General features: G+C 52.4%; 1 protein-coding gene across 1 annotated transcript; it reads right to left on the bottom strand.

Moving 5' to 3' along the window:
- Positions 1 to 5942: 5942 nt before the first annotated feature.
- Positions 5943 to 11395, bottom strand: FOXF2 (forkhead box F2). Its single transcript, XM_003417821.4, has 2 exons — positions 10210 to 11395; positions 5943 to 6835 (listed from the first exon to the last, which is right to left on the bottom strand). Exons 1-2 carry the CDS (start codon positions 11393 to 11395, stop codon positions 6669 to 6671), a joined length of 1353 nt encoding a protein of 450 aa, XP_003417869.1. The 3' UTR covers positions 5943 to 6668.
- Positions 11396 to 14442: the final 3047 nt, after the last annotated feature.

Below are 14442 nucleotides of genomic sequence, written 5' to 3'. Positions count from 1 at the left end.
GGTTCACCTGTATAGTTATGACTGCACCCTTCACTTCGGGGTTCACCTGTATAGTTATGACTGCACCCTTCACTGCGGGGTTCACCTGTATAGTTATGACTGCACCCTTCACTTCGGGGTTCACCTGTATAGTTTTGACTGCACCCTTCACTGCGGGGTTCACCTGTATAGTTATGACTGCACCCTTCACTTCGGGGTTCACCTGTATAGTTATGACTGCACCCTTCACTGCGGGGTTTTCCTGTGAAGTTACAGCTTCACCCTTCACTGCTGGGTTCTCCTGTGGAGTTATGACTGCACCCTTCACTGTGGGTTTTGCCTATGAAGTTGGGACTACACCCTTCGCTGCAGGGTTTGCCTGTATAGTTATGACTGCACCCTTTACTGAGGTATTCACCTGCAAACTTATGACTGCACCCTTCACTGTGGGGTTCACCTGCGGAAGAGTCTGCCCTTAGCGGGGAGGAATAGGTGTGAGGGCAGGGCCCCAGCACAACCAGGGAGGCACAGGAGACCACCAGAGCAGTGGCTCTCAACTGGCTGCACGGGGCGGGGGGCGGGGGCCTGACACCTCGAACTCCCCAACCCCAGACTCTGGTGTAACTGGCCTAGGCTGAGGTTTTGACATGTAGGTTTTCAAAGGCTTTCAGGTGATTCTAATGTGCACCAGTTTACAGCAATTACTTTCTAGGCAGGAGAACTACTTTGAAGATTAGCCATGACCCTTGCCTAACATACCTGAGGCTTGATTCCTCACCTGTAAACTGGGCATGCTCATGATGATAGGGCTTTCTTTGAAGGGTTTATGTGAAAATTAGATAAGACACTGGACAGCCCTGTGTGTTTTTAGAAGCTCCCCAGGTCCCTTTAGCATGCACTTGGGTTGTAAATCTCTGCTGTGTATGCGGGTACCTTCTCAACTCAGCCCCTAAGGGTACACATATATGAGCTGATTTGATGTTCTTTGGAATCCCTATTCAGATACTAAATACTAGCCTGCTTATCTTGTGTTTAAACTTCATAAAGCAATTATTTCCCTAGCACATCCGGTTCCTTTCATGATTCTTGAAGAATAGCTACGAGCATGGCCACTACACAGCTCTGTGGTTCATCCAATTACTCAATGAGACGTTCAAGGCTGCAGCTGAATTGATGAAGGGGCCTCAGTGACCCAAAATCAGGTGGATAAGGTGCCGGGAGGGGGGAGGTTCTGCACACAGAATGCACTCCCCAAGAGGAAGGAACATGTGGGAGTCCCTAAGCAGGGATGTGAGGTGGGTGGAGGACTGACGGCTCCACTTCCTGGGCCTTGACATGAGGGGGAGGAGGAGGAGGAGGAGGAGGAGGAGGGAGACAGAATATGGGGGAAGGGGGACTGATGGGGAAAGAGTTAGGTGGGAGAGCTTCAGAGCTTCAGAGGCCCAGAGACAGTGGTTAATTTCATCAGCAGATGAATGAGGGCATGCTTTTGGGGCAGGCACAAGATGAGAGGGCAGCCACCATGATGACCAGGAGAGAGGAACGTGGCCTCTCTCCTGTGTTTTGGGCACTGACTCCATCTCATGACAAGCACTATGTGGCCCACCAGCCACCTGGGGTAGGGTGGTGTCCACTCTGTTCCTCAGAACTGTATCTGTCTCCTGGAGACACTCAGAGAGGACACAGGCTGAGAGGAGGGGTCGGGAGTGGGATGCCCTGCGATTTGACTGAATACGCATCTGTCTGCCGAGGACTCCCAGGCCTTCCATTCTTTCCCCAGTGACCCCAGCTTCCACTGGCTGTGGCCCTCGCTGACCCAGTGTCTGGATCTGTGGTGCTTTTCCTTGGGAAGACAGTGTTTCCTAGGGGCAGGTTTCATGGCATACATTCCTGTTCTGATAAAATATATTAAAATATATTTTCATCTTAAATAAGTTTTTTTTTTAAATAAGTTGGTGCCTGTTTTGAATTAATCACTATGATGCACAGTAATTCCGCATATATGAATCTACAAGATCATTTTCCTTCAGGAAGGAAGTGATGATTCCATCTGAATACTATTCAGTGGCTTGTGCTATGAGTCTGGTGATCCACCTCAAAATTCAGACTGCTGCTTTCTAAAACAAAAGGCAATATTTTCCTCCCCAAATTCTTTAGCTGTTGCCGCAGCAGTTCAGAAACTTTGAGCATGCATAAGTAGAAAATCTGCTCACTTACCTGAATCCAGTAGGAAGCTAAGAAAAACAAAAGTATGTGAGGCTTTCAACCACAAAGTAAAGGAAAGCATGGAGGCTGGGAAAGACCATGTGCCTCAGAGGAGCTTGGTCTGTCTTTAAGGCTGGACAGGAAGCAGGAGAGATTTTTCAGAGCCTCCTCCTTTCAAGATGTCTTTCTCCTTCCTCCTCTCTCACACACACACATGCACACACACATGGTCCTGTCTGACCCACCCGTATCTAGGGATCATGCTTGCTGCACACTGACATCACAGCCCAGCTTCTTTGCCTTCTCTCCGTTCCACCCTTAAAACATTTTACAACCAATAAGGGAATATCTTTTTCCTCCTGCTCCAGTCACCACCTCCTGCTTGGAGAACTCTGTTTGTAGATAGCCAGGCCTGTTGCCAGAATGAGGCAGGTAGACCTCAGTACTCCACCTGACTGCTCACTGCAAGTTCACTAGAATAAAACCAGAGGCCTCATTGCTTTGAATGAAAATGGGGTGTCCCATTTTCTGGAATAGGGTTCAAAACTAGGCCCTACAGTTTTCCAGATGTCAGTAATCAATCACAGAGATATTTGGATAGACAAACTATCTTTGAAAAACTTTTTAGATCTTAATGGACTAGCCTTAACACCTACTCATCTAAACCTATAAAATATCTACAATTCAAGTTGTCTTTCCAGAGCAGTGGTTTTCACTGTGTGGACCTTGGACCAACGCCATCGACCTCACCTGGGAATCATTAGGGACACAGAAAGTGGGGAGAGCCTGGCAGTCTCTGTTTTCACAGGTTTTCCATGTCCTTCTGCTACATGCTCACGTTTGGGAAGCACTAGTTGGACTGAAGATGGCCACTGCTCCTTCGTCTGTCATGGCAGATGCAGAGTCATCACGTACAACATAGGGGAAACATGGGAAAGAAACTGAAGCTGGAAGAGACGGTGTGAACCCTGACAGCCACGCAAACTGGTGCAGACCTGTGGGAAGGATCCAGTGCTCCCATCACAGGCTGAAAGAGTGAACTGAGAGAACTCTGTGAGGTTGACTGTGGTAGCCTCAGACCAGCATTTGGCACGTGCTCAGTATTTACCTGACTTCTTGGCTCCTTACTTACACAGCCCTCACTAAAAAACCCCAAAATAAAGAACATCACAATCCTTACACAAAATAGTCAAATGCCTTTATGTATATCACTTTACCATTTAAATCAATGAGCAGAAACTCTAAGCTTTCAAAATACACTCGATAATAAAATAATTGAATTAGTTCAATTTTTTCACTCGTAAGTACAGTGTAACACTTGTTTTAGAACTAATCACTAATATTTGAACAACATTTAAAGCCAAACACTGCATGTTTCTCCAAAAAGGGGGGAGGGGGGATAAATGTGCACGTGTGCGTGTCTGTAGGGCCAGTTAGGGAAGAAGATCTTTTATTGTAAGCAATTTTGGCTCAAAGTGAAAGAAAACAACCATCTAATTTGAGAGGAAATCTGGAAACAAACATTACAAATATGGCAAGTCAGAACTTTTTAAAAACACCTATTAAGTAAGTATGGTCAAGGAGCCCTGGTGGTGAAATGGTTAAGCATGGAAAGGTCAGTGATCTGAACCCATCCACCGGGCTCCGGGGCTCCTCGGGAGAAAGATCTGGCAATCTACTTCCCTAAAGACTGCAGCCAAGAAAACTGTGGGGCAGTTCTAGTCTGTCACATGGGGCTATGAGTCAGAATCGACTCACTGGCACAGAGTATAGTCAGGCTTGTTGTCAACCAATCAGGACAAGACATTAAACTGAAAGAGTAAAACAGAAAAAGTGAAAGTATGTCCTAAAATCAGAAAGTATATTTCCTAAAAGTAGTAATAATAAATTTCCCTATTGGAAAAGGACCACAAAATGTTTCTTTTTTAAGTTATTGTTTTAAATAAGGAGCCCTGGTGGCACAGTGGTTAAAGCACTCAGCTGCTAACCAAAAGGTTAGCAGTTCAAAGCCTCTCCACTGGAGGAGGATTTGGCTACCTGCTTCCTTAAAGATTTAAAGCCTTGGAAACCCTGTAGGGCAGTTCTACTCTGTCGTATAGGGTCGCTGTGAGTCTGAAAGATGGCAATAGGTTTGATTTGGTGTTTTAAATACTGCACAGCTTGAAAGAAACTTGAACCGCTAGCTGCGGTCTCCTCATTCCACTAGGGGGCGTGCTAACCTTTTTAATGCGGTCGGTCTGACGCGCAGTTTTTTTGTCTTTGAGGTCCTGTCATTCTCTGTATAAACAAGTTACGTTCAAGTGTTTAGGATATAAATTACGACCATGCAGGCTGCCTTGGAAGGAATGTAAACACAGCACTGTGGTCGGAGCAAACGCTGAAACTGACTTTATAATTTATAGCAGGCCCAGAGTTGCTCAGCTTAAAAGAAAAGGGGGGAAAATATGATAATGGAGATTAAAAAAAATATTTAAATCACGGCTTAACTTTGGAAAATATAAGAAGGAAGCCTAAGGATTAGTGAGATGGCTAAGACTTTTTGACACAAGACGTTTTATGAATGTAACTGTCTTTGGATTGAAGTGTAACACAAAAACCCTGTGCGTGGGGTATCTATTGAGAGTTATTCAGTGCATCGTCATTGATTGGGGAAAGATTTTTTTAAGCAAGGAGAAACAAAGGTGAGTTTTCTCCTTGAGGAAGGGAATAAAGCAAACAAAACAAAAATAACCAGCCTTGAGTCGGAGAGGAAAAGGCCCACAACATGACTGTGACTGAGAATTTCTCTGCTCCTGCTTAGATGAGAGGTGCCAATCCTGCCCATGAACCTGAGAAGCTGGTCAGATAGTTGGCCAGATATTTTCTCTCTTTAATGCAGAGCTTCTCCAGCTATGTCTTGCACATTCATGATTTGATGTCTTAGGAAACCTAGCAAGAAAGGGAAACTGGGTCTGAGGGAATCCTGAGGGAAAAACATTGTCACTTCCCTTGTTGAGAGGAATTAAACCAACCAGTCCCCCAAAAAGAGTAGAGGGACAGAGGCAGGAGGAAGGTGTGCAGGCTGGTGGCTGCAGCCAAGCAGGGCAGATCCTGAACTGGAGGTGGGGAGAGATGGCAGCTGCAGCTTGCTCTGTAGGTATGAATCTGCTTCTGGGGGAGCTGGAGTAAACGTCACTCTTTGAGGAAGTGTAAAAACGCCATGATTCACGGAGACTGCCCTCCACACCCCCGCTGGGCAGCCTCCCCATCAGGGCTTTTTAAGGAGGATCTGACTGCCACCTACTGTTCCTTGAGCTCCTCACCCTTGTCCCACTGCCATCCCATTCAGAAGGCTGGGAAGCCTAGGTGGCCACTTTCCACTCTGCCCACCTCTAACCTGTCCCTGGGCTGGTGGGAAGAGGAAAGAGCTAGGGGCAAAGCTCTCCTTGGGCACAGGAGACAAAGCAAAAGGGGTAAAAACCTGGCTTCCTCAAACTTGTCTTTTATGATCTTGTCCTTTCACTTTCTGGTTTCTGTTTAACCAGAAAAACCTAGGGTGAAGGAGAAAAGAGATAACAGAAAACTTTTTCTCTCCTGAGAAGACCTGCAGTCAGAGCTTGGTCTGGGTTATTTGCGGCAGGGACCCCACACCACGGCAATTAGACAACTGGGGAAGTAGCGCAGAGTTGTACTTCTGGCTGGTGGAGAAGGTACCGGGCCATCCAGGATGCCCGCAGAAGAAATGTGTCCCTCAACAACTATTTGTTATAGACATTTTATTGGAAAAAAAATTGTACATCAAAATATTTTGGCAAACTGTAAAAGTATACGGAGTAAGTGCAAATATATCCTCCTTTTAAACTACAAGCAAGAGTGTGAGTATACACAAAGATCATAAAAATATCTTTAAAATACGGTGGTAGAAAACAACCTTGTAAAAATGTTGTCACAATACTGAAAATCATTTTCTTAAACTAGGCACATTATTTCTAAATACTCTGGTAATGATGTTCTTTGGTACCTGCATCCAAAAGCAGTGTCTGGTGAAAGAGAACTCTGCTATTTAGCTAGGCAACAAGATGAGGACTTCTTGAAATCTTGTGCTTTGCACTTCCCTTTTAAAAAGCATGCAAGTTTTCACAGACAAAGAAAAAAATAAAAACAAAACACAACTTGTCTGCTTTGTTCAGACCCTGATTACTGAAGGCAACGGGGATCCCAGAATTACATGTTTATGTTTTTCATCGAGTTAGTGTTTAACATCTGCACCGAGGAAGATACCTTCTCCTTGGGAGCCTGCGTGGATTCTGAGCATACCTTGCCAGAGGTCGTTCTCCTATCACTGGTAAAAGACACCAGAGAACAATGCTTTCCTGGGTACTGGGACTACATGACCAGTGAACTGCTCACTGCTATCTGCCTGCACATTATGTCTGACCTCAGGAGTCCACCAGAGTCTGTATGTGGCCTGGTGAAGAGAGGACCAGGCGGGAGTGTCTGTCCATTCACATGACACAGGGCTTAATGTCCTGGCAGACACTTTGGTGGTGGTGGTGATGATAATATGACCCACTAGCTGAGGGGTGGAAAGAAGAAATGCCATTAAAATTGAGGACGAAGTCTTTTCTGTCACACACCGGGGTAGAGTGATGCTGGTATCGAGTCAGTCCCACTGAAAGAAGAAAGAAGAAAATCTGTTTTCAGAAACAAATTTATCCAGCTAATGACCCTGTACATTATTTTTTTTAGTGTTAATTTAACTTGTGTCACGATAAATGAAGGGCTGGTGTGTCTTTTGTATATTGCTATAAAACTGGTAGAGAAAACGCAGCCCTAGAAGTTTCTCAAAGTTTCAAACTGTAGTCGTAAGAGACTCTGGAATCATCATGTTTTGTTCTGTTTTACTGGAAACGCATCCCTGAGGCTGGGATGCGCGCCTTCATCCCAGGATGCGCGCTGGCGACCAACTGATCCAGGTGCTGGATCCCGACCTCGGCGGCGCAGTGCGGTACTGCCCTAGCCCCGGGCGGCAGCTAGGGCCGGGCACCCAGTCCCAGAAACACCCCGCCGCCTTCCCCTCTCATTTTCAGCCTCCTTGTTTCCTAGTGAACCCGCATGGTCTGGGTGGTGGGCCGCACCAGGTGTATTCCCAGGGCCAAAGGAGGATAATGGAAAACACTATCTGCAGAGAAAAGGACAGAAAAGAAAACGCAGGCCTCTTCCCCTCCGCAAGCGTCTTGGAGCTACTGACAGGTCCGAGGCTAAATTTGGGAGAAGGTCAGGCCTTCCGGAAGCAGAGAAGCGCCTAGAACAGAGCTTAGCGGAGGACCTTCTCCGTACCTCGAGGCAGGTGGTGGTGCAGGGAGCCCCCACAGAGAGCCGGGTTGGGCCGATCCAAAAAGGCCCTGGTGTCCCGCCTCTTGGGCCGCGATCCCCAGGTCAAGGACCGCGCCGGGGACTTTTACTTTTGCTTTCCCGGCACTGCCCGGCCCTGGGGAGGCCTCGACCCTGGAGCGGCGGCGCAGGCCTGGGCGGAGGGGTCTTGATGACACGGCTGGCCGGCTCCTGCCCTTCGCCCTGCTAGGCCGGTGAGGCTCTCTACGCTCAGGCCTTCCCTCCGAACCCGCGTGGCATGTGGACCGCGGGCCTGACTCAGTCGGAGAGAGGCTTCGCGGAGTATGAGAAAGGCCCCCGCCCACCCACTCGCCAGGACTCGGGACCTGGGCACCCCCTCCCTGCCCAGCCCTGGTCCCCTGGCTGGAGAAGCTACAAGCTGCCAAGTGGCTGGTGGTATAAAAAAGGTATAGTCTATGTTTATTGACCGATAAAACTCATCGTACCCTAGCACGCGCTTCGCTGCTCTAGCTAATAAAACGCACCAAATCCAGTTCGCCCCCGGTTTGTGCCTGTCTTTCCTCTGTGCACGTGTACGGTCGTCCATCGCGCTCCAACACACTCTGGGACCAATCCGGAACCTTCCAACAGCAGGTATGCAGGCCGGTGAAGCGGCGCTCTAGCTACCGGTGGAAGGCCGTTGTTTCGACCCCCAAGGCCCACGCGGCCTTCCAGAAGGGTGCGCAGGGCTTCCTCACCGGCGCGGCACCCCGGCCCAGGCAGATCGTGCTGGCCGCCATTACTCCGTCCCGGAGTCCGGGTTTGGGGCCTCCAGCCTCCGCGCTCCCGGCTTCCCGCGCCTACCACCCCTTCCCGCCTCGATGGGCCGCGCTCAGGCAAGCGCAGCGCCCAGACCAGGTCCCGGCTTCCCCAGGCTCTCCGCCCATGTTCATGACCTCCTCGGGGATGCCAACTAGGGCCTAGGGCAGAATACTTAAGAGGGGTAGGAGCCAGGGGGCGAGGGAGGGCGGGACAGAGCATCCCCCGCGGGCGTCAAGCCAAAAGCACTGCGTCCGCCGCGTCTCAGCCTGGGCCCAAGCGCCGCAAGGCTCCAGGAAGGTCGTGCGTCCGCAGGGCAGTGGGCGGTGGGCGGAGGCGCAGGGCAGCCAGTGCTGGCTCTCGGCTTTCTTCCCCTCCGACACAGGGTCGTGTTTCCCTGTCCCCCGAATTTCTGGTGGCTGACTTCTAGGCCTGGGGGTGGGGTGGCGAGGGAGGCCTTATGTGGGGCCAGAAATCTCTTTCCTGCTTGCCCCCCCACCCCTTTCAGGGTACTGTAGCGCGGTTTCTGCTGCTGCAAATGCTCTGGGAGTCTGGGTTCAAGTTGAGTAGGGCCTGCCCGAGAGAAATCGGTCCAGAGGGGACGGGTGGGTGATTGACAAACTTTCTGAAGGGATTAAAAAAAAAAAATGAGGGGAGGGTTGTCTGTATTGGTTACTTGTTGAAATTCCCATAAAATTGAACAAGACTCTGGTCTCAGTGGGTTACATCAGGCTAAAATCCTCTCTGGTGTCGTCCTGCCGAGACTGTTTAGTTAACCTTTGAGACCCGCATTTAAAAGGCCTATTTGGGAAATTTCACCGTCAAGGGAACCAACATCTTTTGCCCGTTTCTGGACCTCCCTTCTGGGCATGGTCCTGTTGCACGTGGACACACCGCTATGTAACGTATGCATCATTGTGTGAAACGCTTTCTAATTGGGACAAAAATGAAAGCATCTTCTGTCCTTGCCACCACAGGGGGGCCAGCCCCTGTGTGCCCCAGAGGAGTTAATATAAGAGGGTTTATCTCCACTCTCTGGATAAACCTGGCGAAATGGCCAAATCCCCTCATTCACTCCCATCCATCCCCTCCCACTTTTCACTGCAGTTAGGAAGTCAATAAATTTTCATAATCTGCTACCAACACAATTTAAACCAGCAACACCACAAGGGACTTCTAAAGGGCAGACATTTATGGGGGCTGAGGCCCAGTCACAGCACCGGCCTCAGGTCCTGCTAGCCCAGGACAGACCCAAATGTCATCAACGTGGGACCGCTGGGTAGGGGTGGAGCTCCTCAACAGCTTGATGCCCTGCCCACCGGCAGTATCTCCCTCTGGTGAAGCAGTCTAGGACTCTGCTTTCCTCTCTGCCCCTCCCTCACTGTCCCTCCTCTCAGTACTTGCCCAGTTGCAACCCTGTTCCTGTCCACACCCTCTGCCCAGCACAGAGAACATCTCTTTCTGACATTTACTTTTGGACAAAAGTAACTAAAAACAAACCAAAAACACTAAATAGACAAAGCTTCTTGGTCAGGATCCCCAAAGGCCACAACACTTTCTCCCAAAGCTAAGCCCTCCTGAATCCCAGGCCCCAGATCTGAGACTGAAGACCCGCAGTCGATAGACACCCAGGGATCTCAGGAAGGCACGCGAAGATGCACCACCCTCCCGGCAGGCGTGCAGTTCTAGAGGCCAGGCTCCTGGCCAGGGGTCAGGAGGGCAGCAAGACCCCGATCCTCTCCCATCCCATGACTAAGGTGTCAGCACCCGCCTCCTCCCTCAGTGCCCTCAGACCGCAGGCTGCTGCGACCTGCTGGAGTAAAAGCAGCAGGGGCCTCGGGGCCTGGATGCGGACGCCCCCAGCCGGCCGCCCGGGGCGCGCTTCCTTGTTACCTGAGAGGTCCTCGCGGGCGTTCTGGTGCAGGTAGTTCTGCTCCAGGGAGTAGGAGGACATGCTGGAGTGTAGGCCTGCAGAGGCTGCAGGGTTGCCGCTTGGCGTCAGGGCGGGCGGCTGCTTGAGGTAAGGAGAGGCGCCGGGCGAGCTCCAGTGCGCCGCGGGGCTCGTGTAGGGCGAGTGGCACTCAATGGCACTCGCCATGGCCGGAGACGAGGGCACGGGGCTGCTGCTGCTGTCCGGCCCGTAGTCCCCTCCACCGCCACCGCCGCCGCCGCCGCCGCTACTGCAGCCAGCCGCTCCGACGCCCCCGGGCCCGGCAGGCACAGGGCAGCTGGCCATGTAGGTGGAGCCCGGGTTCGGCGACATGTGCGGGACGTGGTGGTGGTGGTGGTGGTGCGGGTGCGCGTGGCCCGGGGCGCCCGCGCCGGCGTCGTAGCCCGCGGGCATCATGTCTAGGCCGCCATAGCCGCCCTGGCTGTGGCAGCCGAGCGGCGCCGCCGGAGGCGCCTGGAAGTCGAAGCCCTGGGGCAGCAGCGAGGCCCCGAAGCCCAGGCCGCCCACCACGCGGTGGTACATGGGCTTGAGCGCCTGGCACTTTCGCCTGAAGCCGCGCGGCCGGCGGCGGAACGAGCCCTCCTCAAACATGAACTCGCTGGCCGGGTCTATGGTCCAGTAGTGGCCCTTGCCGGGCCGCCCGAGGCCCTTGGGCAGCTTGATGAAGCACTCGTTGAGAGAGAGGTTGTGGCGCACCGAGTTCTTCCAGCCTTGGTAAGCGCCGCGGAAGAAGGGGAAGCGCGCCTGCAGGAACTGGTAGATTTCGCTCAGTGTCAGCCGCTTGCTGGGCGAGCTCTGGATGGCCATGACGATGAGGGCGATGTACGAGTAGGGCGGCTTCTCCGGCCGCCGCAGCCCGGAGCTCGCCTTCTTGGGGGCCCCTCCGCCCGTGCTCCCGCCGCCGCCCAAGCCTTTGCTGGTGACTGCCGAGGCGCTCGAGGGGGTCGGGGCGGCCGGGGCGCAGGGCGCGGAGGCCGCGGAGGCCGCGGACGACGACGACGACGAGGCGCTCTCCAGAGCGGCGGCAGCGGCCGGCGGCGGGCTCATCAAGGCCGCCTGGAGAGCGCCGGGGCCCGGGCTGCACGCGCGGCGGAGTGGGGCCGGCGGCGGGCGACTCTCGGAGGTCATCGGTCACTGGCCAGGGGAGCTCCTGAGCCCGCTGCCCGCGCTGCAGCCGCGGCTCGTCTGGACCCGCGCCTCGGCGGCTCCTCCTCAGCGCCGCGGGCGCTCCGGGCGGCGGCGGGCCGGCGGCACCACCCGGCGCATCCCTCCCGGAGCCTCGGGCCTCCTGGCGCTACGGCCTCCCAGGCGGCAGAGCAGAAGCGGCGGCCGCAAGCCGGGACCCCGGGGACAGGCTGACTTCTCCCTCAGGCTCCCTCCTCTCTCTGTCTCTCGGACTTCCTCCCTCCCGCGGCCTCCCTCCCTCCCTCCGCACGCCCGCACGCCCTGCCCCCTCCTTGTCCGCGCGCCGCTCGCGACGCCCTCTGCCCCGCCCCCTCCCAACCTGGCGGCCTGCGCCCCTTTTTATCTCTGTCCTCGCGCTCTAGGGTCTCCTCTGCCTTTTAACTTTTCTCTCGGCCTCCAGCCCTTTCCCCCGCCCCGGAGAAGTCGCCAGCTAATTCCCCCACCCCAGTCGAGCCCGACCGCTGTCTCTAGTAAATCTTTCTTTTTGCCCCTTACAGCAGCTCCACTTCCCACCCCAGAAACCTGCCGCCACCGCTGAGCGGACCCCCGCCCCCTCCCCCCCTCCCCCTCCCCCTCCCCTCCCCCTCCCCCCCTTCTCTTCCTCCTCCTCCGCCTACGCCTCAGCCCCTGGTGCTGCCGCCGGAGCCGCCGCCGCCGCCGCCCGCTCGGAGCCTCCCTAGCTGCCTTCCCTAGTGCCCGCACTCACACCATTTGTCAACTTCACTTAGGCATTGCAGCCCCCAGCCACACGCCGGGGTGCCAGACGCGCGAAGGTAATGTGCTAATCCTCTCTTTCTGGCAGGGCCTGCTGGCTCCGCAACAGTTAGTTAGCAGAGGGCGAGGGCCAGGGCGCCCTGCGCGTCCCAGGGCGGCGGCCCCTGGGCCATCCTGGGCATTGACGGAACTTGGAGCAGAGGGGTTTGGATGCAGAAACCTAAGCCAAGTTTTAGGAACTCTGGAAACCTGTTCGCGCAGGTGTCATGTTTGCATTTGCGTCCACTCCCTTCTCGTTTTCCACATGATGTTTTGTAAAAATGCAAAAAGAAGGCAGACTTAGAGATCAGTGAGATTGCTGTACTTATATTCAATCTTGTCACTAGGTTTACATCCTTTGACTCAAAGTTGCCCATCCAAAATAAGTGCCATCTTGAAGCTCCCTTCTGCAGGAGAGCACGCCACCCCAGTTGTGGCTAATTCCTCTCCAAGTAAGAGGCTAGGCGGGAGCATGTGCCCTCGGGAGAAATCATTTCCAATGAGACCCGACAGTTAGTTATTGGATTACACGTGCAAGGAAATGTAGTCTGACCAGGGATAGGGGCTGGGCAGTGGGAGCAGGCGGGAGCAGGAGGCCTGGGAGCTGCTGAGCTGGAGGCTGATGGGAGAGACCAGAGGGAGCGGCTGCCTTACAAGACCCAGTGGCAAGCAGGGGTGGCACACCTTGGTGTCTGCCCTCAAAGGACCCACGTGCTAGTGTGTGTGTGCTGGGGAGCCTGGGGTTGCATGTGGGGGGTGGGGCAAGAGAGGGGGAATTTATGTTGAGGTCTGTGGTTCGGGAAAAAGGCTTGGGCAGAACAGAACCGGGCAGACCCCTTGGGCCTGGACTAGCTGTCTGTACCTCCTGAGGGACCAGCCCTGGCTGAGTGTGCTGGGGGGTCTGTGAAAGGCAAGGAGAGGGGAGGTAGTAGGGGGAGACTGGGGGCTGGGCTGGGCTGGCCTCAGACAGTGACCTGAAATTGAGTGGAAGCAGGCTTTTTCCATCAAACCCTGCCTGGATACCACACACAGAGACCAAGTGTCAGTTTACTGCCCTGAGCCGGCTCCTTTTCCCTAAGCTCCACAGTAATTAGACAAAGAAAACCTAAATTAGCTGAACAGGCGTCGACAGCTTCCTCCAGAGCACCCCTGATACCTACATGGGAATGTGCCCCAAAATGGCTTGATTGTAGCCCAGAATCAGCTAAGAAAACACGGCCAAACTGAACTCAGTTTACCGCTCATTTCCAATAGAAAAAAGAAACAACTCTGTCTTTTCCCAGTCGGATGTTTTGATTGGGTTGGGGTAGGGAGTTTGCAGTTTTATCCACTTTCTAAGAATTTCTTTCTGACTGACTAGTGAGCATTTTGAGGGGAGTAGGTTCCCATTTGTTTCTTTCTTTTTTTTTTTTCCTTATTCCTTTTGGTCATTTTACATGGACTAGTTTAAAAATAATTAACTAACTGTAGAATTAAGTCTAAAATGTTCACTAAATCAGTGCTTAAAGTGTCTGTAAATAATTGTTTAAATAAAATAGAAACTGGAGTGAGGAGAACATATAGTGTCTAAAAAGAGCCCCACTAATATTATGGCCTTCAAGTGTGTGTGTTTGTGTATGTTCTAAATGGGAAGAAAATTGTCCCATCTGAGAAGAATAGGGAGAAGGAAGGCAACCTTGTTTGTAAGTGGAGATGGTGAATAATGACGTTTTGGGGAAATTCAGTGAGTCAGTATCTCTGTACTCAGCAATGGATCCCCTCTGATCTTCTGTGCCTGGGAGCTCTATGTATGGGTCTCAGAGGTGTACCTGCTTTCCGAGTACACCCTAAAAGGTTTTAGGACCCAGAGACTGAAGAATAAAAGGCACTAACCCTAAAATTCAATAGTTTCCAAATTTTCTGGGTCACGTATTCTTTTGAGAATATGATAGAAACTATGGAAACTGCTTCCAAAATAAAAAAATCCCATTTTACATGGAATTTTAGGGGTCCACAGATCTGAAAATGGCACTCATTAAAAACCCCTACTCTGCATATTTTTATTTTCTACCAATTCAACTGTTGAAATATCAGAAATTTTTAAGGCTCCCTCCCCATCCAAGTGACAATAGTATCCATTTTACTAGGCATGTCCTGAAGGGCAATAGATGTTGGGGACAGTTAGGGCTCCAGCTCGGGAAAGTGTTTGCTGACTTGGAGCCTTTTCTCTCTGGAGGGGTCTAAGCACCGCACAGGAG

Source organism: Loxodonta africana, chromosome 1, assembly GCF_030014295.1.
Source record: "Loxodonta africana isolate mLoxAfr1 chromosome 1, mLoxAfr1.hap2, whole genome shotgun sequence".
NCBI lineage: Eukaryota > Metazoa > Chordata > Mammalia > Proboscidea > Elephantidae > Loxodonta > Loxodonta africana.
This window is presented reverse-complemented; position numbering and strand designations above follow the sequence as displayed.

Coding starts and splice junctions, on each gene's coding strand:
- FOXF2 (XM_003417821.4), bottom strand. CDS start 11,395: ATGACCTCCGAGAGTCGCCCGCCGCCGGCCCCACTCCGCCGCGCGTGC. Junction 6,836..10,209: donor CGCCCGCGAGGACCTCTCAG/GTAACAAGGAAG, acceptor TTCTTCTTTCAG/TGGGACTGACTCGATACCAG.